At 35.6% G+C, this 25,399-nt stretch overlaps 1 protein-coding gene and 3 long non-coding RNA genes across 4 annotated transcripts in view; 2 read left to right on the forward strand and 2 right to left on the reverse strand.

Annotated features, from left to right (window-relative positions):
- LOC144848832 (uncharacterized) overlaps positions 1-17,629 on the reverse strand; it is a 32,049-nt gene extending 14,420 nt beyond the window's left edge. The window contains exon 1 of the long non-coding RNA XR_013613937.1: positions 17,576-17,629. This is a non-coding gene — a long non-coding RNA (uncharacterized LOC144848832). The remainder of the gene's footprint in view (positions 1-17,575) is intronic.
- Positions 273-25,176, forward strand: LOC144848771 (NADPH oxidase 4-like). The gene is made up of 18 exons (XM_078705687.1): positions 273-453; positions 3,046-3,164; positions 6,638-6,733; positions 8,973-9,083; positions 11,121-11,202; positions 12,117-12,214; positions 13,178-13,205; positions 14,676-14,748; positions 15,583-15,663; positions 16,986-17,169; positions 17,894-18,058; positions 18,145-18,207; positions 18,513-18,573; positions 22,274-22,358; positions 22,781-22,900; positions 23,157-23,268; positions 23,390-23,586; positions 24,107-25,176. The coding sequence occupies exons 2-18, from the start codon at positions 3,048-3,050 to the stop codon at positions 24,228-24,230; spliced, it is 1,797 nt and encodes a 598-aa protein (XP_078561813.1). The 5' UTR covers positions 273-453; positions 3,046-3,047; the 3' UTR covers positions 24,231-25,176.
- LOC144848823 (uncharacterized) lies at positions 19,294-20,495 on the forward strand. Its single transcript, XR_013613932.1, has 3 exons — positions 19,294-19,413; positions 19,745-19,849; positions 19,973-20,495. It is a non-coding gene; the product is annotated as an uncharacterized LOC144848823 (long non-coding RNA).
- Positions 20,283-21,392, reverse strand: LOC144848829 (uncharacterized). Its single transcript, XR_013613934.1, has 2 exons — positions 20,843-21,392; positions 20,283-20,588 (listed from the first exon to the last, which is right to left on the reverse strand). It is a non-coding gene; the product is annotated as an uncharacterized LOC144848829 (long non-coding RNA).
- Positions 25,177-25,399: the final 223 nt, after the last annotated feature.

A 25,399-nucleotide genomic window follows, 5' to 3' on the forward strand; every position in this document is an offset into this window, starting at 1 on the left:
GGGCTAAAAGTTCACATCTTTTATTGATGGAAATTAAACACCCTAAGATTAAAATCGACGAGTCCAATTATACTGTATCTGCGAACAACGGAAGATATTAATTTCGATGGGATTGTTTTTTTAATGTATTGAACACCCCTAGATTAAAATGGATTATTCCCAAATCTGGAAACACCAGGAGATATCTGTCAATGAGAAACCCATGAAAAGTAAGGGATTTATAAAGTCGGGACAACATGAACAAATGTCTGTCATATGTCCCAGAGGAGAAGAATCTCGCACACCTTACACAACCAGATTCTTGTCGACCGGTAGGCCTACACATTTAATTAAATCTCGTCTGAACAGACCAATTGCCATTTCAGTGTTCAAAGTTTATCGTCGAGTGCTGGCTGGCAATCTGTCTGTATCATTAAATTACTTGTATTGAGACAAAAGCTTTTTGAAGACCGGGTGAGTCAGAATTCTTTTTATAGATTTGGTATAACCTAGGTGAGAAGTAGCACATTCAGATAGGAAAATAACCTTTTGCTTTGTAGGCCTATGTATCATTGTTTTTTCGACACTTTTATTTCTTTATTCATTTTGTATGTCCTTAGATATCGGATTATCCCCTTTGTGTAGACCACACAACAAACACGATACTGTTTCTTCGCGGTTGTTTATATCGTTTACTTTACAATTAATAGTGATAACAATTGATTTCCCAACCAACTGAGGAAGTTCATGGAATTGTAGTTGAATGGTTTGCAAATGTCTTAGCTGTTAAATATTGAGGTTAAAATTAGCCCGCATATAAATTATAAAAACAAACAAGACTAAAGACGGAACAGGCCTAACGTTAATGTATAATTAATACCACTTGACTATTATTACGATTTATATACAAACAAATACTACATCATTTACAAACAAAATAATAGGCTTATGCTGAGCATTAATAATAGGCCTCCAACTAAAACGTTCCCATTCATACGAACGTCAATTTGACAATGTGTTAAGGGCCTACGATAATCTGCTAGGCTTACTGTATCACATCCTAATTTCATTATATTCCTCAGAGCGTTCTCTTTATGTGATTATGTTTCTCTATAGGCCTTCGTTGTTCCAGCACTTTTAGCACTAAAGAACTAATTAAATTACCACTGATGACAATTCTTCAAAATCACAAAATAACATTATATATTATCATGTTTTTCCTTTACGAAGAGTTCCTGCCCTATAAACCGTGCCCACGTAAATAGGTCTAGACGGGAAGATAAAAACACACCTGTAGAATCATTCATATTTTAGGTCTATTTCAGCAAAATATTTGCGGTTAGGCTCAACAAATTGTATTTAAGGGTTTTAACCTCCTATTGTAAAGTTTTGTAAATTTTATTAGAACGTTTTATATTTATATGAATTTCAATAAAAATAATTTGAGAGAGATTTTTTACTCCGTCTCCGATTGACACAGAAATTGTAAGAATACTATATACATCCTAACAATAAGAACTATCAAAGTTATTAGTTTTTGAGAGTATAAACACTAAAGCTCTGTCTACACTATCAAACTAGTTTCACAAAAAAAGTGTGATGTGCCCACATAATAAATGGTAGTAATGTGCCCAAAGATGGTAGTGCTATATATAGGCACATCACATAAAGTTTGATAGTGTGGACAGAGCGCTGTCACGCTGCAACTCATGATTTGTACAAAATATTTATATGTACAATTGAACAATGAAACGATGTTTTTTGTTAGAAAAACTTGTCATTGTCTTCTACAAGAATAACTGTCGCAATCTCAAATGATTCCATAAAATAGCGTTACAACAATTTAAATTGAAGGCTAAAACAAACAATAGAAATGATAAAACAAAGTTAGACTCTATTATTGTATTCATTCATGATCACCTTAAATGTGTTGTGACCCATAACGGATCAGATTTGTAGACTTCAGAATAATATGTAAATAACAAAAGTATCAACGCTGTGTTCACGCAAATTATCAACCGTTTTCCACTAAATACGCTACAAGCGTCGTACGACGCGTCGTACGATAATCCCCAACTGTTCAGACACATTTTTTTTATCGGCGTAAGCTAAAACGCTATAACGCTATGGGTCTGAACAGGACCTATGTAGCATTGCAATAATTCAGCGCTTAAAGTGTGGGTTTTAAATTATTTTAATTCACACATTTCCCAAACGATAGATAATGGACAATAAAAAAGGTGAATGACATTGTATCTGTTGCATTCAACCTTTTGTGTAAATCTTCAATATTACTTCAAAATATTGAATCATAATGGCTGGCTTGCCTAATTTTTTGCTGAGTTTGTTTTATATAATAATAATAATATCCTGGATTTATATAGCGCCTAATGTTGTGAAACCTCCAAGCACTGAACATTATTACCCCATTCATTTTTTTTGATCAAACACGTATGGAAACATACTCCCATAATGCAGCTAGTAATCAGCGTCGTGTTGTGTCTTGATATCATCATGATATCTACCTTATTGTTTTTATATTACTACTTAATTTTTGTAATCTGTTTTATCTGTTTGTTGTATTGATTTTGTATCTGTTTGTTGTCTTATATTTATTCTACAGCTCACTATGTCGGTCGGTTGGTCGGTCGGTCGGTAAACACTAACTTAAGCACGCGACTGCAGCCACGTATATGGCCTTGTATAAGAACGCACGTGTATGAACGTGTGCCACCGTTGTAAAGGTGTAGCTTCCATAAATATTATTATACGATACTTATTGTGGCATTTTTACAAGGTACAAATGAAATTTGGTTGATTTACATTTGATATACATACAATATACAAATATATAAAGAAAACAAATAAGAAGAAGAAATGAAATAGATCTAACAAACTTGCTATTATTAATTAAACATTAGCTTTAAGTGATTTTTCTACAATTTTTGTCTTCATCTGACAAGGGGAGGTTTGGATACGACTCTCACTCTTGTGAATTTTGCGTATTTAACCATGGATATATAAGTTAAGTATTATCAACATCTTTTCGTTATTTTATTCTCTCAGAAATGTTATCAGAAATGAAATCGGATTCTAAGAAATCTTCGAAAGGACGTGTGTCTCGTTGGGGTGTTAGTTCTGTTATCGATTGGTTACAAAGACACTCGGGAACCATTTTACTAACAGTAAGTATTAAACCTTGTTTCCCACTTGGACCAAAATGATGTAGCGCTGCTACTCAGCGTGGGTAGATACGCTATAAAGCGTGGTTCCTACTAGGACGTAACGCAAAGACGTATCGACGCAAAGTGTTGTATTGCGTAATCACAAGTGGGAACCGACGACGCATAGATCATTTTGCTTACGTTGCGTAGATTGCGTTACGTTGCGTCGCTATTGGGAACCAAACTTAAAGCGTGGTTCCCACTAGGACGCAACGCAAAGACGTAAGCGCAACGCAATTAATTCGACCAATCACGACACAATAGAACATTAACTGTCGTTTGTCATTGGTCAACTTGCTTGCGTTGCGCTTACGTCCTTGCGTTATTTCCTAGTGGGAATCAAGCTTTACGCAATAACGAGGCGCAACGCAAGCAAATTGACCAATCACAGGCGACAATTCGGATCAATCGCTGGTGATTGGTCAAATTACTTGCGCTGCGTCTCTTCGTTGTGTCCCTGCGTTGCGTCCTAGTGGGAACCAACCTTTACGTCAAATAATTTCGCTGACAATAGTCACTCACCAAGGTGGAGAGTCAGGTTTTTCTAATATGTACTTATACGAGACCTAATGAAAAACTGCCAATTGCTATATTTGTTGGGAGTACATCTGTACAACACATTATTATACTTGACACTAACTAACGAGTTAAGTTCAAATACTCACGGGCGTCTGTCCGTGTAAATTATCAAACACTAAAAGGCTATTACTTTAGTTAGATTTCAAATTGGCCAAATCTTTTTCAAACTTTTCACATTAAAGTATGGAAAGTAGGGTAAAAGTATCGTAGCTCCGAAGAGCTACAAAATTAATTATTAGACCTATATAATAAATAGATGATTATGATTATTATCTCAACTATCTTAAATCATTATCGTCATAATCACATGACGTACGGTAAATGGCACAAATCATATTTATTTAAATCAAATTATTTGTATCATACCATGATGATGATGATGATTACTATGAACATCACATAACATAGATCATTAAGATAACATGTCAAAAGTATTCTACTGCAGGTACTGCAGTAACTACATTGTTTTAATGAAATAATGAGTTTGTTTCTAAGTATGAAACAGTATAATTGCAATAAACAGTGTGTATGGATTACCCAAAAAAAGCTTTTTAAATTGTCTAAACAAGTAATCAAAGAGAAAAACAAAATGTATAGGCCTAGTTACTGCAGTAACTGCATGAGTAGAATCATTTTGACATGGTCACTAAAGCATTGTCTACACTATCAAACTGTACGTGACAAAAAAATGTGATGTGGCCATATATGGACATCATGATGTCATATCACTACCATATTTGGGTATATCACTACCATATATGGGCATATAACACTTTTTATGTAAAAATACTTTGATAGTGTGGACAGAGCTTAACTCGTGTAACGTGTTGGCTTATTAATATTACTAACAACTGGTGTATTGTTATGATTCATATACCACCAACGTTGACATGTTAGGTTTGACATTTTGATAATTTCAACAATACCCTCGAGCTAGCTAGTCCGCTGTCAATCAATGTATGTAGGCCTAAATACATTCATTCTTTTTTACATCGATGCCGGAGAACAGTACACCAAAACAATCCGAGAATAAACTATGTTCAGTTATATTAATTTAATTTAATAATCGGCGGGGAAGTACAGTCTACATTAAGTAGGGCCTACATTTTGTTAGATGAAGAAAAAAATAATTAAACTGGTCACTGTGTGGTAAACTCAAAATCGTTTACAATTATGAAAAACATGGAATCTTATTGTCTTGAGCTCTGTCTACACTACCAAACTAGTTTGATCAAAAAAAAGTGTGATGTGCCCAAATATGGTAGTGATGTGCCCAAAATGGTAGTGATATGACACCATCGTGTCCATATGGTCACATCACATTTTTTGTCACATAAAGTTTCATATAGCCTATAGTAGGGCCTACGTGTAGACAGAGCTTTAATGCCTAAAGCCCTACAGTGCTAACAATAACATGCCGGTGCGACTGACAATTTCAATTCAATTTGTACTTTTTGTTATGTTATGTTTTGTTTCGCATATATCGCGCTCATCAATTTCGCGACATTGTCGTACGAAGCAAGTACGCATTTTCAGTGACACCTGCAGTAAACCAAAGTGTTATCTTTCGTACATTCATCAATGTATTCAATATAAACAAAGCAGATTAACCAGAATTTTCTTTGAACTATTTATTGGCAATTTACGTTTGACTTTTATTCTTCTAATGAATGGTAAACAATTACCTTGACCATTCTATTACAGGGACATTTACAGAAACTCTATTATAAACCTGAACACTGTACATACAAGATTAACCACAATAAGGATACCGGGATTTCTAGTACAATCTTACCCGCCAGCAGGCCAATTTGCAATGCCTTGATTGCATTAAAAATCTGACCTAGTTTAGCATTTGATTAAAACCATCATTTGCTCCTAGGCCTATGTAAATCCACATGATTATGATTATGTCAGAATTACAACATTAGGACACTATTGGGCATGTTGTTTTCCCAGGTACGTTCTGTAGGCCTACACAAATAATGAATACCAATAAACCGCTATCAAAATAAGAAAAGGATATTAAAAGTCTAGACTGGCCTGGGATTACAAAATGACGTAATAAAAAACACATTGGTTTCGAGTGACACACATTACGTGAAAGCATTCACAATTATCTCATGAATAATTGCATTTAGTGCATTACCAAAATTAGGCTTCTTTCACACAGATCAGGCTTACGACCGTGACTGTAATATTACCGCAATTTTACTAGGTCCAGAGGCGGTCTAACCAAAGCCGGCAATAAGGGGATTTTACCCTTTCACACATAGGCGTTCAGGAATTACCGCAATATTATCTTCTGTGTGAAAGGGGCTTGATTACCAAATCTGTATGGGGTGTAAAACAAGATAGTCCTGTCAACTCGACGGGACATCGAATAATACATTAATTGTTATATATAACATTACCACTAATGTTATACAGTTGACATAATACAGATAACGCAGGCTTCACGTATGTAACAACACTAGCTCACGTTTTAATCGTGTCGCTATTGAGGAAACATCACGTTCCCTATATTTTCCTGTTCAAATCAGCTGTTTGATAATTGGTAACATACCCATTGTCATAGTCGCCTTGTTTAAATGATTTTTACTTTGCAAGTTTGACAGGGCCCAGGTTGATACATGAAAAGTTCCCAGGATGCACTGTAGGAAGAGGTCAAATTTAAATAGGCCTTATTAATAAATGATATAAATAAAGTATACGTTGCTGTTTCCTGTCGTATAAAATACGTACAGCTTTTAAATAATTCATATATTACAATTGTTGAATTTAAATGTGAAATTATCATTAGACCATTTTCCATATTAATTGAATAATATAGGCATATCACGTTTTTCTTTCAGATATTCTGGTGCTCATTAAATGGCGTTTTGTTCTTTTTTAAATACTACGAATTTAAATTGCATCCCAAGTATCACTATTTGAGAGAAATGTTAGGGGTAAGTACGTTAGGCCCACTGACCAAATTTGAGATTTGGACTAAATAATGGCGGCTCATGCGTCGTGGCGTCTAAGGATACGTATCCAACTCACGTGCCTCCAGCGCGTCTACAGTACGGTACCGGTACTCGCGTATCCTATCCGTTTACAATACCTACAGTACTCGCGAGTTACTCGCGACAAACTAAGTACCCGGAGTGTGCTGTACGACAGGACGGACCCTCGTACTCATTAGCATGTGGGCGATCGTCGCCACATGTCCCCAGACGGTTGCGGCTCAAGTCACACTATAAGATCGACAAGCTACGCGGTTTTCCGCTTACCGTTACCGCTCGTATGTGTAAATTGGCCTTATCGCGGCGCAAATCCTAATTTCACGTACCGGCAGTTGTTAGATTGTCTTAGGATAATAAACTTTACCATAACAGCAGATAAATAGAGACACAAAATGGGCGATAAATACCCCCGACACATCAGTAATAACTGTTGGTGTAATAAGCGATACCTTGTTGTATCTTTCAACAGAAATGAGTTCCGTAAACTTTCACCCAATATTTCTTTCTGCCACCACCAACAAAGATACATATTAATTCTTAAATGCATTTTACCTGATCTGTAAACAAACATTGGCAAATTGATGTGAGTATGCTAACAACTGTGACGCCAAGTGTACTTTTAGCCAAGTCTGATCATAATGTATTTATAATAAAACTATCTATAACAAATACTACTTGATGTCGATTGAAACACAAATAGCCTTCCAAAACTATGTTAAGAGTTCTAAAGTGTGACGTCAGTTAAAGTTGCTTTTACCCTTCTTAACTTTTTGAGTTCGAAGTTTCACCTTACACATAACACACTTTTGACAATTAATCCAGTATGAACTGAAATTATAGTTATAAAAACGGACGATAATGTTAATTGAAATACAACGTTGTCTTGTTTGAAGTAGCCTAGTGAAAGTACGACGATACATCGCTTGTACGCGCGCATCAAAATGCTTATGTACCCTTGATCTGTATTACGCGCGCGTTCAAAAGTTGGTTAAAACGATATATAGTTAGTACGCGCGCGTTCAAAAGTTGGTTAACACGATATATTGTTCATACGCGCGCGTTCAAAATTTAATGAAAATGGTACATCTTTAGTACGCGCGCATTCCAACAATTAAAAACAGGACTTTGAAAATGAAACAAATTATTTTACCAAAGCACGATAGAAAGGATGTCCTTTATCCTTATTTTTCAGTAACTGTCAGTAATTTTAATCTGTCAAAACCACAACATTTTTCGATTAATCAACACATACCTAATATTACGGTAAACAATTTATCAGACAAAATGTATTACATCACCGTCGTTTATAATTAACGTTTTAATACCTTGCCGATTTCTAGTTCATTTGTGGATTATGAGGCGCCGATTAGGGCATTTTGTAAGCTCAATAAGCGGCTCCGCAATGGGCGCACATCGCAACAAATAGATAATAATATTTACCAGCCTTGGGTTTGACCATGCATACCGTAACAAAATATGTATTTATCATTAAACGGTATGATAATCCGGTTGTTAGACAAATAAATTTGTTTGCTCCCCGTCTAGTGAGTCAATTAAGTCATTGTTAAACTATTGTGTCATGTAGGCCTACCTATACCATAACAATTTGTAAACAATTTGGGGTTTTTTCTATTTACTCGAAAAATTATATAGGGTTAGGGTTAGGGTTAAGGTTTAGCAGTGACCTAATTAATTAGTTATTAAAATATTCCAGATACAATAAACATAAAAAGTACAGTAGGCCTACATTGCAGTATTCTTATTGTTTTAAGGGGATGAATGGATGGTAATAGTGATGATGGAGAGGTACTGATCATGTTCCGTTCTCCGTTTATCATAAATGGTCTTATGTGTTTCGGTTATTATATTAGGGTACGACCGCTCGTATGTAGGTAGTATTATGATAGTGACTATGATTATGATGATGACGACGATGATTATGTTTATGATGATGATTATGATGACGGCGACGATTATGATGACGACGAAAATTATGATGACGATTATGATGACGACGACGACGATTATGACGACGACGACGATTATGATGACGACGCGACGATTATGATGACGACGACGATTATGATAACGACGACGATTACGACGACGAAAGCTGAATGACAAAAGTAACGATGATCTTTAAATATCATATCAGCTATGATTATCATGATGAATCTTTCAGCTTGGTTTGTGCATATCGAGAGGCAGTGCCGCCGTTCTAAACCTCAACTGTGCCATGATCTTGCTGCCAATGTGCCGATGCATTGTCTCCTTGTGCAGAGGTTCACGACTCGTAAGTAGGCCTAACAATAGTCGGAATTAGGATGCGGTAGATTACAATGATAACGCCGACAAAAACATTCCTATAAAAGTATAGTAAATGTTACTTCATTGGATTCAATTGTTGAAGGAATGCATATTCATTCTAAAGTTATTTTTTGGAAACGCATGGTACATTGTCCCTGGTTATATACTGCATTTGGAAATTTCAACCAATTTGATCAACCAATCAAAGAAGAAAATGTCCAATCATGAGGGTTTGTTGAATTCACCAATGGTTGTACCCTCACTTGCCTTTCTACCACCATTCCAGAGTTTCTAAAGAACTTATGAGACGCAGAGGCGAAGATATTGTGGTACGATGTAGCCTGATTTTGTCGCGGCTACAACTTTTTAACTGCGACAAACACATAAACAAATAGTGGCCGTTACATCTGTTACAACCGGCCTGCTAAACTAAAGCGCCACTTCGGACATAAATCGAACTATATATCGAATTTTGGCAACGTTTTTCAAATTTAACGTACTGTTTTAGTACATTTTTTCAAGTATAGGCCTAATATGAAGAAACGTATGAGCCACATAAATCACACCTACAGGATACACCTTCCATGTATTTGAAATATTAATATATAACTTCAGACCACTAAACAGGGAAATAATGTTTAGAGGCATTTCTTGGCCAATTATACAGCATAAAGTGTCCCTTGCTCGTAAACCATGTTGGTTGGTGGATAGAAAACAATTAGTTTGTAACCGAAACTATGGCGCGTCAAGCTGTCATTTATTAGGAAATAAAAATATCTTAGTTTTATCTCTATTGCTTGAATAAATGACAGCTTGGCGCGCCATACGAAACAACATTACAGACTGAGAAAGTTTTTTTGCCAAGAGGGTGAAGGAATTGAACCCCTTAAATCCACACTGTTGTGGACTTGTGAACTCAATCAATTATAACGAGAACCTTAACGTGTTTTGAGTTATAGGTATCTCATATAAATAGCCATTACATTATTTTCGTTAGTGGAGACAGTGTTTTCAACACGTTAAACGATATTTCAAACAAACCTACTTGAGATCAATAAATCACATTGCCCGCTCTTTTTATGTATTTACATTCTTTTCTACCTGTAAAGTATCGTCGTATACGATGTTAAATAAACGTTTATATATTAAACCCCAAATAGAGCCATTTAAAACCTTCAAAGATAAATAGTATTTGCATCAAAGTCTAGCGGCCACTCCACAGGGTCGCCTGATGTTTATAGAACGTCGACACTACGTTAACACTATTCCGTCCGCGCGCGAATACCTATACAGATATCATACAAATCATGTACCGTCTGACATGCGATATGCAATTATATTTCAGTCTGTACAAAGGATTAAACTGTGAATGAAAGGTCTTTCTCTCTGTACAAACTACTAATGTCGAATATTCCATTCTGATATAAGTGGAACTCTCTATTCAAAGGACATCCCGGTTCGAATAAAGACACTTTTCCGTGAATTAAACGAACGGGGAAATGTATGTTTTTAACATTCGGCCAACCCATATTCGGGGATCGGACACCTTTATTAAGGAGACACTTTGTCGGTGAAGGTGTGTCTTGGTTCCCACAAGGACGCAGCGCAAGGATTGACAATGACAAGCGACAGTTTGGATAATCCATCGCTTGTGATTGGTCAAGTTACTTACGTTGCTTTTACGTCCTTGCGTTGCGTCCTAGTGGGAACCAAGCTTTAGAGGGGTTGTACTGTAATAATAATAGTAAATAACCCACAGGGCTATAAAGTTATGAAATATAGAATAGTCTATCCACAACATTACATGAAGATCGTCAAACTAAGAAGAAAAGAGTGGTCATTTGGAGCACATATTTTCTGAGAACTGTTTATTAGATTAACATATTGCAATTTTACCGATGCCGTGTCCCTTTTCGTGAATACGAAAATAATCTTTAATAGGTAGAGTTTTATCATTTAGTTATATTAACATGTGAATGTGGACATGTAATTGTTAACTTATCACCCTTTTCTTCTATCTCAGGCTAAGCGGTACGCCAGACGATGTCTTGATCGGGGTGTTATACTACACGTACTGTGCGCTGTTTTAATTTGTTTAGCTGCCGGTAAGTCGTAAAGCTCTGTCATACTATCAGACTAGACAACAAAAAATGTGATGTGCCCAAATATGGTAGTAATATACCCAAATATGGTAGTGATATGACATCATCATATATCCATATAATAATGGGCACATCACATTTTTTGTCACATAAAGTTTGACCCCTCCATCTAAATTTGGCGAACTAAAAAAGCAACATTCACTAAAATGGATACCATAAAAACTCTCATTTCCAATTTTATGAAATATAGGCCTAATTAAAAGATTTCTATAGTTTTTGCATCGTCATTTTTCCTTAATTTTTTCAATATTTTTTGTTTGAACCTCATAAATGTAATTAAAAGATAGTTAAATGTGACGTCATTGGGTTTTCACGCATGATTAAGCCAGTTAAACCACATCCATTTCATTTTTAAATCAATCAAATTATTGATCAAGAACACATTTTGTGGTATTATGTTTTGTTAAAATCATAATTTGTAAGGAAGCTGTCAGTCTACTTTTAAACAGAAATTGACGTGAAAGTTACGTTCATAAATCTATATTGTCAACATTTATTAAAAGTTAAGTTAATGATACACGTCTATTGAAATGTAAGTCATAATAATGAGTGTGCTCTCGAGATAAATTTGTATGTTGCTGACTTATTATGTAATAATGACGTACAAATTCAAATTATTGCCCTATTGACCAATCACGACGCGATGGGACGATCCGAACAACTTACTGTCGTCGCTTGTGACTGGTCAACTTGATTGCGTTGCGCGTACGCCCCTTTGTCGAAAGGAGGAGCCAGGCTAAATTAGCAGTATATTACATGTGTGTTGACAGAGATATACATTATGTAACTTTCAAAGAAAATATAATAAGTATATCTATCTTAATAACATAATTGAATCTTCATTTTTTTTTTATTAGCCGTGCACTGTACAGCACATGTAATGAATGCCGTAAATTTCACCATCTACTACAATGATGACGTCGTAGAGGTAAACGTAGCGACAAAGCGAAACGAGGTATATATAATATGTCTTATTTTTGTTCCCACTAGACAAAAATAAACGAGTTTGCACTGAGGGTATCTATAAAGCATGGATAAAATAATTACTTATTTTATCCCATGGTTAAACTAAATATATATAAACTATGTTTTAGAGAAGAGCAGAAATAATTCGTCAGTGTCACAAAAGACATACAGACTTGACGCGTTCAAATCCTGATAAAAATGGTACGATTTGTGTACGCGCGCGTCGCCATTTTGCCTCTTTGTGGTGTCACGTGTTGATCTGATTTTGTATATACAACTTTACATAGACATATTATCCCACAATACAAAATAGAATAATTCGCATTGTTCGGCGATTATTTATTGAGTGCTAAATTATATGAAATGGTACGATTTGTGTACGCGCGCGTCGACATGTTGCCTCTTTGTGATGTCACATGTTGATCTTTTGTATACAACTTGACATAGGCACATTATTCCAGAATATAAAATAGAATAATTCGCATTATTCAGCGATTATTTATTGAGTGCTAAAACATGTAAATTATATGAAATGATTGTTTGAAGACTTTATTTGAAAGAGGTGGTAATAACAACATGATAGATTCCCCTATTATTAGCAATTTAAATGCGTCATCACTACTTGTCTATTTATATTTATTTAAAAAGTTATCTACTTTAACATAAACACAATTTATTTTAAATCTATCAACGTATAATAAGTACTTAAATGCTGACGTATTTTGAAACGCAATAAATCGTTTACAATAGAAATGTGATATATTGTAAACACCTGTCAACGCAATTATGTGAATCTATCACACAATGGAAACGCAAAACTAGCACACAGTAACCTATTTAATGTTATTCATGATGTATATTAGGTGTATGTAATAATGGTTTAATGCTTGGGATTCTAAATTACTCTGCCTATAGTTTTAAAACTTAAACAACTTTTTCTATTAACTTTTAGGAACCATTTCGAATACTATTTTGTACAGGTACGTATATATTATTATCACTATATCTCAGATTACGCATAGACCGACTAAAGCTTGGTTCTCACTAGCGACGCAACGTAACGCAAACTACGCAACGTAAGAAAATGCCCTTCCAATCATTGCGTTTGCACCCGCCTGCGTGAAATCAAACCTGCGATGTTTGCAGCATGCACTATTGCGTCGTCGGTTCCCACTTGTGATTACGCAATACAGCACTTTGCGTCGATACGTCGCTGCGTTGCGTTCTAGTGGGAACCACGCTTAATCATAAAATTACCGATCGTTCTTCAGGGAAGAGTTAGGCCTAACTTAAAAGATAGAAGACCATAGTAGACTGAAATTGCACTCTTCCCTGTTTCTACCATGTGTTTCTATCTCACAACATTATACAAAAGAGTATTTTTTTCAAAAGCCGTTCCAGCAATGTAAATATTTAATACAAAATTGGAAAAACATCATAAATTTCACATCAACACTGTTTAGTAGTACTACACAATATGACGTCTCGCCTAATACACTTCACATGAACTACATTAGTTTAACGCACTTGACTGAATACATTATTTTGTTATATTTTTAAATGACCTGAAATGTTAAGTAAACCGAACATAACCTTAAATTAGCCTAAATCGTGCACATGATTGATGGACTAAATTACATTATTATCACCATAAGCCACGGGGCTAAATTAAAGTCATCCAAAAGAGCTTGAATCCTGTGACAGGGTAAAAGGGTTCGGCGATAGTCTTAACCTTAACGGAAACGTTTTGGTTCTTATCGCTACAATTTAAGTGTTATGTTACTCTCATGCCTCAAGCCCGTAGACTCCATTTAACAAGCTCGTCAACTATTTATATTAGAAACACGGTTCAGCACGCGCGTATATAAAATACGATATGTTTAGTTCATCCAGGGGCCTCAGGACGGAACCAAATATTACTACTACTAGGCCTGTTACCACTACTATAGGCCTATTACCACTACTATAGGCCTATTACCACTACTATAGGCCTATCTACATAGGCCTATTACTACTACTATAGGCCTATTACCACTACTATAGGCCTATTACCACTACTATAGGCCTATCTACATAGGCCTATTACTACTACTATAGGCCTATTAGTACATAACTGAGATAACTATTGTCTAAAAATAAGCTAATACAGTAAAAGAAATAATAAATTATGTTGTTGTTGTATTTTGACTATACATAATAATATCAAGATGTAAAGCTCCATGCGAATAAAGCGATATCAAGGAGGTGGCGTAGTGAGTGGCGTTAATAACGCGACTACAGTCACACGCAAAAGGCCGCGAAGGCGTACGTTACGCTAGCCTTGCGCTATACGTGTGAACATAATTGTAATCCGCAGTCGGACACGTGCTGTCGGACAGAAATCGATCATTTTATGACCCTTACATTGGTTTCTAATCATTTATTCAAATTTAATTTTATCGCCACTATAGTTCCTGGCCTGACGGGTGTTCTGATGGTGCTCATCCTGGTTCTAATTATCGTAGCTTCGTCGAAACACGTAAGGTAAGAGATTTTAAAAGTTTCCATCATTTAACCGTGACGTCACAATTCGTAACACACACACACAATACTAGCTCATGTGCACTTTAAAGAACCTAGTACATCTTTCGAGACGAGTAGGGGGTTACCCAGCTGTACTAGTAGTACACCACAGACACTGTTCATAACTGGGCCCTCTAGGTCAATTCAATTCAACCATGTGCGACTGTAGTCAAATGAGGTTCTGCACAGTATAGGAAGATGACGTAATAATTGACGGTGGTTTTGTGATCAATCTGTGTGGTCAATAATGTTATCAACATTTTATTGGAAATGACAACTAACCATCTGTCTTAATATAATGGAGTAATGGTCATCCTATTAAAATATGCATGACATGACATTTTTTTAAAGTATGAGTCTCAACATTTTGTCAACATGTTTCCTTTCTCTTGACAATCATTTGGTTTGCCTAAAGTTCCAATGGCGGATCTCCAGAATTTTTTAATAAGGGGGGTTGGGCAATGATAACAATTGTACAATTAACTGCTTTGAATTGTATTTTACGAAACGTTATAGGAAGAAACCCGAAGGACTGGTTTTCTTTTTAAACCAATCCTTGGTTTTAGTGAGTCTATGAGTTACAGTGGTTAGGACATTTGTATATCAAGCAGAAAGTTCCGGGTTCGAGTCTCGGTTGGGCGACTTTTTCTCATTCTCACAGATTTCCTCATCTTTATCGTTTCAAATTAATTAATTAAATTTCAGTATATCACCGGGCGGTTAAGAATTTATTCTGTGCCTGTGATGTTTATTATATATATATATATTTTTTATTTTAATATTTTCTGATTTCAGATTGGTTCATTATGAGTTGTTTTGGTATACACATCACCTCTTTGTTGTCTTCTATGGGTTACTATTGATGCATTCCGCCAGGTATTCATTTCTTTATGACTATTCTTATTTTAGGATGTAAAAACAGCACAAGTTCGCAGTTTTATTATTTTGACACGTGAAATTAACTTAGTAATGTGTACGCTTCTAAGTTAGACTTGCCCCAAGTCTGTAGTTATTTCGAGGCTTTTCCATATTTGTCTGGAATAGTAGTATACGTATGAAACGCCATATGTGCCAAAATATTTATCCTTTTATTAATATTAAGTCAAAACTCCGTCTGCAACACAGACTAGCTTCTAGGTATATTTACTCGTAATTAAATCAATTTTAATTCATGATTAAATACACGCGTTTATTTCGCGATAATGAACAAACGTACCTTAAAGTTGTCGGTAACATCAAAGCTATACCTGTTTCCTATTTACAACAGGTGTCGTGTTATGGCCGTTGCTAAGCAACTATACTTTGCATGCTGATGGCTCTTAATGTATCGGAAGTTTTTACTTAAATTGAATTATGTTTTTTCATATTTTGCTCAATATAGTTGCAAACTTAAATTGTAAGTGACAGTAGCACGTATTAAGCTCCTTAGGGCAATTCAAAGTATGGAAATCGTTAACTCTATACAATAAAATGTAATAATAAAAATGTCAATGAATGAATGAATATTAAATATTGCCGTCTCTTAAATAGTGTATCACAGTGCTCCCCTTCCGAATGCTCTGTCTACACTATCAAACTAGTTTGACAAAAAAAGTTTAATGTGCCCAAATATGTTAGTGATATTCCTAGATATGGTAGTGATATGACATCATCATGTCCATATATGGGCATATCACATTTTTTGACACATAAAGTTTGATAGTGTAGACATAACTTAATGATTCATTCAAAAATGTAATAATTAACAATATTAATAATAGGATATAAAATAATATATTAACAATTTTAATTATACCATTACCTATGGAAAGAAGCTCTAGAGCTTATAGGGTTATCCTATTGCTCTCATCCTGTCATTTGTATATATGTATTTGTAATATTCAGGGAACATTTTCGCCAGTGTAGCGTAGCAAAAAGCTATACAAAACAACCTTATTGCTACACATTTCTAAAATTGTGTAGCAAAAAATACAGTACAAAACTATGTTTCTCGACTTAAAAATCAGTTTGATTAGCAATATTGCTAAACAAAATTTTTAAATGAAAATTTTCCCTGATATTGTATTTTTATGAATGAGCAACAAATAAAAAACAAACAAAAACTTGAACGTGTATTGTTTGTAATACTTGTTCTTGTGTGGTTGTTATTCAAATTGGACCAAATAACTAATTATCAATTTGTATTTATTTTTTGCTAGCGGTGTACTGAAGGAACAGACAAATTTAGCATACCACACACCTGGATGTTCCACAGGTGGTCAACCTGAACCGGAGCCAGAGCCTGAGCACGCACCATTCCAACTTAAACTATTTGGCATGACAGAGAATAAAATGGCTGGAACTTGTAAAGAACCACCTTCTTTTAAATCTCATCCTTCTCAGGTAATTATAATGTGTGACGTGTGGCGCAGTGTGCTGGACGTTGGACTACTGATAGTGAGATCGAGGTTCGAATCCACCGCATTGCTTGTATCCGTAGGCAAGATACTTTACTTACGTTTGCCTCTCGCCACCCAGGTGTATACATGGGTACCCGGTTAGATCAAGACACAACTTTGCGCTGATTACTAGCTGCATTATGGGAGTATGTTTCCATACGTGTTTGAGATCCACAAAAAAAATGACTGGTGTAATAATGTTCAGCGCTTAGAGTTTTCACAACATTAGGCGCTAAATAAATCCATAGTATTATTATTATAAGATATACGTACAGTAACATTCACATGGGCATGGATATTGTCATCCGGGTTTTAAGTTTGGAAAAGTAAATGTAGTCAACTGGACTTACTTGGATAATATAACAGCAACGTTTCACAACCTATCCAGGTCGTATCATCAGGCCGAATGATAGAATTGCGATGATTGTTCTGTGACCCGTGACGGGGTCGAGGAGCTAATAACAATTAATTATTAGGTTGAAGATAGATCAAAGTTTTATTTTAAATTTTGAATGTATAAAATATTCAAGACAATTATATACTGATGTTGAAATGATAACAATTAAAAAAACTTTCAGAGATCTTAATCATTACATAACAAAAATAATGTACATATATTTAAATTATATAATTATAACTAGTTTATTTTCATTTTCCTTTTTTTTCAGACGTGGTGTTTTGTTGTGTTTCCATTGATTCTCTACATAATTGAAAGGTTTATCCGATTATGTAGAGGGAGACAGACAGCTGAGATCAACAGCACAATTTATCATTATCCTGACGTCATTGAAATTCAAATTACCAAAAACGGCTTCCAAGCAAAACCTGGACAAGTAAGACATTATTCTAATTATTTAACTATTCTCATAATTTATCAGCTTTGTAAACAGTCTTTTAAGGTGTTTTATTTTGTTTTTAGTATATTTCGCTGAACTGCCCTACGATATCGGCGCTGGAATGGCATCCGTTCACTTTGACAAAGGTTTGTTAGCATCAATGTGACATTTATTTCTTTAAAGCTCTGTCTACACTATCAAACTTTATGTGACAACAAAATGTGATGTGCCCATATGGACATGATGATGTCATATCACTACCATATTTGGGCACATCACACTTTTTTGTCAAACTTTTTGATAGTGTAGGCAGAGCTTAAAATATTTCATTTCATATTTATCGACATTGTGAAAACCAGACCGGAATTGAAAAACCTCTTCCGATGTCCTGGGATAGAATGTACCATGTTTCACTCTATTGTGGACTAAATGTTATTTTGTACATTTACAGTGTCCGTCTTCACGTTCCGATTCATTCAGTGTACATGTTAGAGTTCTTGGAGATTGGACAGGTAAGTTCCCCTCCCACTAATTCACACACCTCGTCTATATTCCCTTCCTTCCCGTTCTTTAATAGTCCCAATAGGGCATAGGACCCGCCTTAAAATGGATATGAAAGAGTTCCTAGCAATATCATTTTATTGGCTCAACGTGTAGATCAATCAGTTTTAAGCTTGCCATAGTCATACTTAATGTTTTGGAGGACGACAACGCCCTCAAAACGCCCCTGGGAAACCTGTGAAAAACTTTTTGTGACGTCACTAAAAGTTATTTTTGTATTACAGAGATAGGAATTTAGCAGTAAATCATTGATTGATGCAAAAGCATGGTAGTAATTACTTATCGCTTTTATACTTTTATTCTTGGATAAGTATGTTAGCTTAATCGAATAAAATTAATTCATGTTATCAACCATGTTTTTTTTAAAACGGATTTTAATTTCGTTTTTCAAGGCCACCTTTCACGAAATTCATAGCCAAATGCCTATCTTGCTGGGTACACGGAGTTATTTTGCGCATGCGTGAGAATCACAGAGTCGATCACCTTGGCCTCTCTCTCGACCCTCCTCTCGCGAGCGATGTTTATTTCGCTTTGTAATTAACTGAAATTTGATGGAAATTCGTCCACATCGTCTTGTTAACACGGGTGTTAACATCGTTTTGAAGAAACCGTTGGACGAGTAATTGGTGTTTGACAATGCTAGCTAGCTCCAGGCCATGGCATTGAATGCCATGGCCTGGAGCTAGCTAGGCCTTTTTAGTAGTGATGACTGCTGGATACGGTGTTTAGTCGCCCGGCCAGAGGTGAGCTGAGAGCGTATGCTCCTTGATGTATCGTTGAGGGTGTTAATGGTAGGCACAATTGTGTTACTGTATTATGTATATACACATTATTTATAAGTACGTTTATTAATATTGTTGTGTGCTGTAGTGTCCGTTTCTGACTAACGCATTAATATTAAAATATTTTTTTGTTATTACATGCCGCCCTAGCTAGGCTAGGCAACACTGAATACTAAATATTAGGATTCCCAATAAAATGAATAGAGGTGGATTTTCTCTAATGTAGTAATAAAGGGTATAACAGGCCAGGCCAGGTCTAGTAAGGGGTATTTGAGCTTGTATCATATATTATTAATACAGTATAAATAAACAATTCATTTGTATTTTTACCTACCTACAGGTCTATAATTGGAGTGCAACTATGATAATTGATGGACGGGATAAGCAAATGTATTTATTGATTGGAATGGAAACGCAAATGTTAGAGTCAAATTATAATATTAAGGTAACAGGATACTGAGCATTGCTATTTTAAACTGTTGATCAAACCTACATAATACATTATACTAAATTATTATTTTGTTTTGAGGGCAGATAAACATGTGCTTATTCATTTTCCTTTTTTCAGGTGAATAGAAAGATGCCCAGCGTACTTTATAATAGATGCTACTTGGATCATGCTTGCACGATACATATGCAGTATACTAAGACACCAAGTATAGAATGAGCGCAGACAATTAAAATTACAGAACTAAATATTTATGAAGAATAGTAAAATATGCAAATAGAATGCTTTAGACATGAATGCTATGGTTACAGTCATACTGTAACTATGGTAATGTACTACCAGACAGTACACTAGTAGTAGCAGTGCATCATATAGTGTTTGTTTTTAACCATCTAAATGGGTCTGGGTATATAAACAAATAAACCACTACTGTACTTCTTTTTTTATTTATTTAGCCAAATACTATGTACAATGGACATTTATGAAAGAATCCATCTCTTGAATATGATGGAGCTGGCTGGTGTTGATAGAATTAAAATGTATCACTCAGGTCTCAAAAGTAATTTATGTCCCGTTTGAAAAATCCTGCTTGTTCCAAACTCATTATGATACATTTGTTCAATAAAATTCATTCCACACACTATTTCTGCCATATAATTTGTTGATGTTTACAATTTTATTACTAGTACTATTACAGTTCTTCAAAGTCATCTCATGTACTGTTGATTCCATAAATCTGCAAAGATAAGACCAATAAATGGATGGAAATGTACTATTATTTTTATTCAATCCTACCTAGGCCCTATATAGTATTATATTTTATGACTTGGTAACAAACAGAAAGAGGTTATTATTTAATTACAGTACTAACTAAACTATAATAATCCTCTCTGCCTCACCTCTGCTCTACTTTAATTATTAGTATTATTATATTACTATATTAGTCAATAACAAAAGTCAGAGCCAAAAACAAGTTCAACACAAGCTTACCTTTTTTATTTACGTCGCCTTTTACATACGTCTACGCCCGCGCCTTGTCCACTTCCTGGAGGTTCGTCGGTGGACCGGCGACTTCTACTCTCTTGTACTGTAGGCCATGGAGTAACTCTATGTGTAGGCCTAGCCTAGTATAGTACTAGCGAATTTAGAAGAAACTATAGAAATAGTCTACTAGACCTAGCCTACTTTGTAGTCTGCGTGAGTGGTTTAGTGTGAGATGTACAAATACACCCTTTCTTCTTTTCACGTACAATCTTTGCAGACATAACTTTTTATTGATTTGTGAAATATCGATATTTTCTACGACTGCAGCAACAGGGAGCTTGCAACACGTGAGTTTCGTGTAGGATGGGTTTGTTTATTTTGTTTACACCACACAGTCCGCGAACGAGACAAGGCGGTGATTGGACTGTATTAAAATTCATTAACCAATCACAAAACGACTACTGCCGTGGCTACAACCCCGGGTGTTTCAAACTGTAAATTTGACGATCTCGTACGTGCGTATAGAACGTTCATAAAAATTAAGATGGCGTGCCAGTTGGTCGGCCATTTTGCGGACGTTTTATACCAAAATTTAATTTGTTTATTTCTCAAGTTCTACTAGGTATTTGAATCTAATTTTTTGTGTGCTGTTTATTAACATTAAAAGGATTCATACAAAGTCATTTTTGTGAAATTTTAAAGTCCTTTCATATCCATTTTAAGGCCATAAACAAGCGGTAACGGTAAGCAGAAAACCGCCGTAGCTTGTCATGTCCCACGTAGAATCTGTATCTATCTTGAGCGGAAACCGCCCGTCCGATCCGCGTTGTGTGTAAATGGTCATAATGAATAAAATAGATTCTATATTTTACTGTTGCCGCTCGTCTGTGTAATTCAGTAGACTGAATACAGATCTATCTTGTTAAATTTTGCCGAGGATTTTAAAAAATATGAACCACGGAACGAACTCAAACAAAGCTTTAATAGGCCTATAATATTTACGAGGCAAATCTTTTTGAATTATGCGAGGAAATAGACTAGACATTGATTAAGGGCTAAGTCTATGTTTGGTAACATGTTGGATACTTCACAATAAACAGACCAGATCATCAATATCATACAAATATTTCACAATATTGACAAGTTTTCTATCATCGTTGTCAATCATATTTTACTAAATATTACCTAAATAACAAAAAAACAATATTAAGAAATGTATATTATAATTCGAGCATCTATTATGTTGCAAGGAGGTCCGTCTCAAAATATCTGCGTTTTCAAAAGTAGACATTTACGACATCAAACTAAGTAGGTCTGTGTTTGTACACTATGTAGACCAAATTAGATTATTGCACAATAATGACACGTAGCAAGAGCCTTATTACTGTTCTAATCTAATTTGTGTTATAATCATTCAGATTTATACTTATTTTACAGTGGCACTTAGAGATATGCTACACCCTGTCACAGATGTTTTGGTTGAGAAGGGACGACAAGCGTACAGTGATCGTCGCTATCCAAGGTAAGGTCTGTCGCTCGCGCGACGTACACGTGGCATGGCGTGCGCTTACTTCTTGCGCTGCGTGCTAGTTAAGCTTGATTCCCACTACAGACGCAACGCAAGGACGTAGCGCAACGTAAGTGATTTGACCAATCACAACCGATGAATTATTCGAACAGTGGCTTGTCATTGATCAGCTCGCTTCAGTTGCGCGTACGTCCTTGTGTTGCGTTTCTAGTGGGAACCACTCGTGCTTTACGTTCTTGCATTGTGTGCTAGTAAGAACCAATCTTTAAGTTTGGACTGAGTCGGCGGTCATTTCGTTTACTGCCGATTACGTATGTCTGGACCATTTTCTGGGAATAGTATTAATGTGCATTGAGCGTTACGCTCAAATGTTTATTTTACGTTCTCAATTTGACCAAAAAAAATATTTTTCAAAGGTTATACATAGATGGTCCATTTGGTAGCCCGAATCAAGATGTGTTCAAGTATCATACAAGTGTGTGCATTGCCGGAGGAGTTGGAGTCACGCCATATGCTGCTGTATTAAACCAGTTAAGGTATATACATTATTATTATTACATCGCAAATCGAAAAAACGTAAATTATGTTTATCGTTACACTACAGTAGAGCATTTATTTAGACACCAATTTCCCGAACGGCGCCCCGTACTTTATTGGGTTCTGACAATGTCCCCTTATTAGGGGCTCTGTATTTTCAATAAACGTCACTTTGTCCACCACATCTCCATCAAACACCATTTATCAATGCCTTGCTTTATGTACATGTGTCTCTTTATTGATTTAATCTTTCAGGGATTGCGATTTAAAAAAGTATAAACTGCAAAGATTATACTTCATTTGGGTCTGTCGGAACATTCAAAATCTGAAGTGGTTTGCAGACCTCCTGGCGTCTGTGCACGGAAAGGTACGATACTATTTGATAATATAATGTGTACTAAATTATATAATTATAATACAGTAATAAAAAGACATTAAAACGGGAAATAATTATGCACTGGCCTAAATAATAATATTTTTCTTTAAAGTTTTGGAATGAAAACATGCCAGATTTTCTAAACATTCGACTGTTCGTCACGTCTAAGCACGCGCAGATCCGTACTGCCGAAACTACAGACAGGTTGGCAGGTTTCAATTCACGTGATCACTTTCTAGCTAATAGAATTCATATAGGAAGACCTGATCTGAAGGAAATTCTAGGAGAAGTGGACGCAAATAATAAAAGGTATACATTCCATAGATGTTATATCACAACTAGAGAGTCAACTCCAACCAAATCACATGTTTTAAAAAAACAGCGTCTATTCACATTGGTGCCAATCAGATATGACTGTTTCAGACCGCGTCCACTACTCAATGACGCACCACGGCTTCAACCAAATCCCAGATTTTTTTAAACAGAGCCAATCATCACATTGGCAAATCAGATATGACTGTTTCAGAGACCGCGTCCACTACTCAGTGACGCACCACGACTCCAACCAAATCCCAGATTTTTTTTAACAGAGCCAATCATCACATTGGCCAATTAGATATGACTGTTTCAGACCGCGTCCACTCTACTCAGTGACGCACCAAGACTCCAACCAAATTCCTGATTTTAAAAACAGAACCATCATTGGCTAATCAGTATGTCGAGTCGTAGTAGTATAATAACTCTATAGTTATACTTATGCATAATATACTGAATAATACATTCTATGTTTGGTCATGTTAATACATCTATTCTTATCCGTTTTTTGCAGATCTTCTATCGGTTTGTTCGTCTGCGGACCAAAAAAACTTTCAAATAATGTTCAAAACATTTGCAATAGGATAAACAGAAAACGAAGAATAAAAATGCATTTTAATACGGAATCATTTTCTTGATGATAGGCTTGTAAAAACACATTTGAATACGTCATCACAAAAAACTCTGACGTCACAATACGGGATCGGCCTGTATGCGTCTAATGCGTCCTTAAAAACGACTCTTATGAAAAAAGAAACCCTTTTTTAAAAAAAAAATCTGGTGCTACAATATACTGTGATAATTCAAATCGGTACTTCCAATGATGGAATCTGTTATTTATTCATGAAAGGTGCTATCGCACACATAGCATGATATTTGTCAACCACCTTTTGCAGTGCGATTCTCACTTTCTGTCCACACAGTAAAACACCGTGTGAACGTAGGTTTAATCCGATTCCTACAGTATTGATCTTTATGCTGCATATATACAGTCAAGAATGAATAATGCACAATGGAAACGCGGGATAAAGTTTAAATACGTTTTTGTTGCTGCAGATGTAAACGTCCCCCGTGGAAGGTGTTTCATTTCGTTATCATCGCCTATTAAGCTTGGTTCCCACTAGCGACGCAACGTAACGCAATATACGCAACGTAAGCAAATGCCCTTCTAATAATTGTGTTTGCCCCCGCCTGCGTGAAATCAAACCTGCGATGTTTGCAGCACTGTTGCGTCGTCGGTTCCCACTTGTGATTACGCAATACAGCACTTTGCGTCGATACGTAGATGCGTTGCGTTCTAGTGGGAACCACGCTTTACTACGACATGCTTGTTTTTGAGTTATATTTTTTTTAAGATTACGTGTACCTTGCTGCATACAGTGAAATGAGGATTCCGATTGAAAGCCCGGAAAAGCTCGGGAACCTATCAGATGTCTATATATTATATTTAAACAGCTCATTCCAACAGAATGAGAGTTTTGTATATTATTTATATCAGTTTTTTTTTAACGACTGAATTTTTATAGAATATTTTCATAGATTTTAATATTATAATCGATTTAATAAAGATATATTATTATAAAACTGTATGCTCGTTTTTATTTTCTGAATCTTCACAATGTTTTTACTACTATTTGAAGTTGTGTAGGCCTACCTCGCGTAATCTATCAATTTACGCAAAACTTAACAACAAACAAAAATTGCACAGATTGGAAAAGCCCATCTTATTAATTAAATATTATTTACAATATACCTTTCATTACGGGGCGCCGTTCAGAATTCTGTCATCTGTGTATTATGTTGAAAC

Source organism: Antedon bifida, chromosome 7 (assembly GCF_963402885.1).
Source record: "Antedon bifida chromosome 7, ecAntBifi1.1, whole genome shotgun sequence".
Lineage (NCBI taxonomy): Eukaryota > Metazoa > Echinodermata > Crinoidea > Comatulida > Antedonidae > Antedon > Antedon bifida.